Source organism: Alligator sinensis, unplaced genomic scaffold (assembly GCF_000455745.1).
Source record: "Alligator sinensis unplaced genomic scaffold, ASM45574v1 scaffold469_2, whole genome shotgun sequence".
Lineage (NCBI taxonomy): Eukaryota > Metazoa > Chordata > Crocodylia > Alligatoridae > Alligator > Alligator sinensis.
Window position 1 is genome coordinate 221,641 of NW_005842988.1, and position 3,920 is coordinate 225,560.

At 69.1% G+C, this 3,920-nt stretch overlaps 2 protein-coding genes across 2 annotated transcripts in view; both read right to left on the reverse strand.

Annotated features, from left to right (window-relative positions):
* CPNE9 (copine family member 9) overlaps window positions 1-3,773 on the reverse strand; it is a 5,097-nt gene extending 1,324 nt beyond the window's left edge. The window contains 12 exon segments of the mRNA XM_025192953.1: window positions 24-95; window positions 227-302; window positions 629-670; window positions 875-979; window positions 1,060-1,163; window positions 1,338-1,401; window positions 1,486-1,526; window positions 1,528-1,569; window positions 2,151-2,190; window positions 2,588-2,691; window positions 3,153-3,199; window positions 3,496-3,773. Coding sequence (XP_025048738.1) covers window positions 24-95; window positions 227-302; window positions 629-670; window positions 875-979; window positions 1,060-1,163; window positions 1,338-1,401; window positions 1,486-1,526; window positions 1,528-1,569; window positions 2,151-2,190; window positions 2,588-2,691; window positions 3,153-3,199; window positions 3,496-3,556 — 798 coding nt within the window. The 5' untranslated portion in view covers window positions 3,557-3,773.
* MTMR14 (myotubularin related protein 14) overlaps window positions 3,715-3,920 on the reverse strand; it is a 32,344-nt gene continuing 32,138 nt past the window's right edge. Inside the window, exon 19 of the mRNA XM_025192954.1 lies at window positions 3,715-3,720. Within this exon, the coding sequence (XP_025048739.1) occupies window positions 3,715-3,720 (6 nt within the window). The remainder of the gene's footprint in view (window positions 3,721-3,920) is intronic.

Genomic DNA, 3,920 nt, shown 5'->3' on the forward strand with positions numbered 1-3,920 from the left:
CGGGGGGCACAGCCTGGCTAAGCAGAGTGGGGGACACTCACAGTTCCCGAGTTGACGTATTTCTTCTTCTTGCATTTCTTCCTGGGGTTCAGCACCTGGTGCAGAGGGGTGGTCAGGCCCCAGCAGCGCCCCCCCCAGCTCCATGCACCCCCAGGTCTGCCCCAAAGCCACCCCCAGCCCTGCCTGCCCCATGCCGGCGGGAGGAGGACGGGGCCCGCGGCCTCACCTCGTAGACCGTGAACTGGCTCTGGGCGCGGGAGAGCTCCCGGTAGCTGGTGGCAAACTCCCCAATGAAGTCGTGGCTGGGGGCAAAGCGGTTGTGCAAGGGGAGTGACCCACAGCCCCTGGGCCAGGCCAGACCCAGCCCTGCACACAGCTCCTCTCCACCCCCACGTGAGACGAGCCCGGGTTCTCAGCTCGAAGCCCAGCCCCGTGCTCCCCGGGAGATGGAAGCAGAGGCTGCCCTGCCCAGGCTCAGCAGGCAGGGCCGTGGTGCTGGAGCCGGGACATGCTGCCAAGGGCAGCTCCCAACAGGAGGCCCAAGGGCCACGGGTGGGCAAGAGCAGGCCTGTGGGCACAGCAGGGCTCGTGCAGCCTGGCAGACAGCAGAGCCCTGGGGACGCCTCACCTGCCATCCCGGTCCCAGTCGTACACGTCGACCTTCACTGTCCTGGAACAGAGGAGCCAGTCACGGTGAGCGGGCATCGGCCCCCAGCACAATGCTGTCCATCCTCTCAGCCCTGGGCACCACGCACCCATCCCGCCCGGGCAGGGCTGCGTCTGCACAACTGTGGGTGCTCGCTGGGCCCGGCACGAGCCGCAGGGAGCACGTGCTGCTGGGGCACGAGGGTGGGAGGAGCAGGCCCTGACCAACCTGTCGTAGTCCCCGTTGCACAGGGCTCGCACGGGGATGGTGAACGGCTGCCACACGGGGTTGAGTGTGTTCTTCACCACCTCCGTCTTGTGGCAGATGGTGAACCTGTAGGAGCAGCAGAGGGGTGGGCTGAGAGCGGCTGCGCGGGGAGCCCCCTGGTCCAGCCCGGCCTGGTCCCCACGTACGTGCCATCCTCGTTGCTGCGGTAGAAGACAAGGAAGGGGTCCGACTTCCCGAAGAAATCCTTCTTGTCCAGCTTGTTGGCGCACAGCTGCATGGTGACCACGTCCTGTGGGCAGAGGCCAGTCAGCGCCAGGGCAGTCCGTGCTCACGCCCCCCACACCCACCTTGGGCCCGTCACACCTGGGCTTCCCCAGGCCCTGCCCTCTAGGTCTGGCCCCTCCAGCTGGGCCGAGGTGGGGGCTGTGCAGGACAGCATGGGGCTGGGGGCATTCACGCTTACCCGGCAGTTACTCAGCTCCTCTGCCAGCACCACGATGGTCCCGCACTTCTTGCCCGGCACCCCACTGGGCAGGGAGAGGAAGGTCTTGAACGGGCCAAGAACAGGGCAAGGCACGGCTGGGGGCTGCTTCCTGGGCTCCGTGACTCACGTCAGGGCTTTCTCCAGGCGGCCTCTGCGGGACCCGATGACCGATGACTTCGCCCAGCGCCACAAAGGCCTGTCCCAGGAAGTCCTGTGCCAGACACGGCTCAGGGCTGAGCACTGCGTGCAGCCGCCCCAGGGCCCTGCCACGCACTGCTCCTGCCACGGGACCCTGTCCTGTCCCTGTGGGACCCCACTCCCACCCCCTCCCTCCCTGGCAGAGACGAGGGGGCCCAATCTGAGCCTGGGCCTGGCTGTTTCCCCCAGGGCCACCCCCGCCATCGCAGTCTGTCCCCACCTGCCCGCTGCAGGCACGTACCTTCTGTGGGTCCCGGCGCCAGGCAGCAGAGAGAGACAGAGCAGGTTTGAGCTGTACCGTGGGGAGGTCGGGCTCCCCCCAGGACAGACCTGTCAGTGATGGGCAGGACCCCGCATGGGCTCTGGCAGAGCCAAGGGAGCAGCCGTGGCCCCAGCCTGGGGCAGCTGTGTCTATCCGGACCATGCAGCAACCAGCGCTCATCCCAGCCCAGGCCCATGACACCCCAATGCCAGGCTTGCCCTGGCAGGCAGCCCCTGGGCCTGGGGCAGCAAGGTCAGGGCTCCCCCTCCCCTGCAAGGTGAGCTGGGACCTGGTGAGACATGCCGCAGGGCTGGAGACAGGGCTGCACTCACATGTTTATAGATGTTGCAGCTCCTGGAGTCCACGTTGTAGCTTGGGAGTGGGAGAGGAAAGCCGTGAATGCAGCAGTGGGAATAGGTAGGCACAGGCTGCGCCCCCCTTGCCTTTGCGCCCCAGAGCCATGGGCTTGCAGCGCCCAACCCCCAGGGCCAGAGGATGAGGGCTACGTTGCCCTGCCCACCCCTCTGAGCACCTGGCCCCCCTGACGGCCCCAGGACATCACCTCTCTGTGGCCTGGACCCCGCTCCAGAGCCCATCAGCAGTGGGGGCTGTGAGGTGCCCAGGGCCCAGCCCTGAGCTGGGGCTGCACGAGCAGGTTGGGAGAAGAGTGGCCAGGGCAGGGCAGCGGCTGGGGCCGGCAGGGGCAGAGGAGTGGGGTGGGCCCCCGGAGCAGGGCCCAGGGGTGGGGTGCGGGGCCGGCTGTGCTCACACGTCCAAGCGCAGGTTCTGCTTCTCCTCGAAGTAGTAGTCCAGCACGAACTTGCGGACGAAGTCGGGGTTCAGGGTGTTGTCAATGACTTCAGTGCGACCGAACTGCAGGTGAGGGGGTGTGGGCAGTGCAGCCTGGCCCGCCTTGGCATGGCCTAGCAGGGCCCCCACCGCAGCCCCTGCGTGCCCGAGGGCGGCTGGGCCGCAGCACTAATTGGTGCGGCTACCGGGCTGTAATCCGGATCCCCTGGGATTAGTGCCCGCAGCAGTGGGGTCATTAGCGCAGCGGAGCATATGGGCCTGTTCGACGAGGCGATTAGCTGTGCTGCGCTGCGGAGGGGGCAGCCCAGCCTCTGGTGGCCCCCCCGGCCTAGCCCTTGGCAACACCTCCCGGCCCAGTCCTGGGAGAGGCACAGGGGCTGCGGGGGCCTGGCTGGGCTGTGCTGGGGCACAGGGGCAGGGCAGAGCCGTGGGGAGGGAGCAGGGGGTCCCCAAGCAAAGCAGCCCCAGGGCTGGGCCAGGCCCGGCCAGGGGGGTCTGAGCCGCCAGCCTTGGGGGTCACTCACCTCCCTCCAATCCTTGTCCCCAGTGCCCTGCACGTACAGCACCACCACTGCCAGGAGGAGAGCGCGGCTGAGCTAGGCGCCCCCCAGGCTCCCGCGACCCAGCGCAGGTGCCCCTCGCCCTCCCGCCAGCTGCCCCTGGCTGGGGCAGGGCCCACAGGGCACCAGGGAGACCAGCCCAGAGGCCGCGGCGGCTGGGGCCGGTGCTGGTGCCAGGGACTCGCAGGCCGCAGCCTTGGACGCGCAGGCCGCAGCCTTCCGCCTACCACGCAGGGGCCTGGAGGACGTCATCCCCGTGCCTGGGCCCCAGCACCCCTGGCCACGGCCTGTGGCTGCGGACACATACCAGGGTCGGACTTGGAGAAGGTGTCCATGTCCAGCAGGTTCCTGGGGACAGATGGAGGCATGCCTCAGCCAGGCTGGAGGCTCCGCTGGAAGGACGGCTTGGCCTCTGACCCGGCTCTCGGGGGCCCTGCCCAGCCCCCCACCCCTGCAGCTAGCCCCAGCCCTGGCTGACCAGCCCAGCCCAGCCCAGCCCAGCCATAGGCAGCCTGCAGAGACCCGGCTATCCCTGGGGAAGGTTGGGGGCAGCTGGCAGGGGCCGGGTGCTTCTCTGTCACCCTCCCTGCTGCCTTGCAGCCTCGTGGCCCCAGGACAGAGCAGGGGAGCTTCCCCGGCCCCAGAGGTGGCCCCTGCCGCCAGGCTGGAGGGGCCCGAGCGCTCGTGGGGGCCGGCGCTGAGCGGGGCCGAGCAGGGCAGGCGGGACCCCCG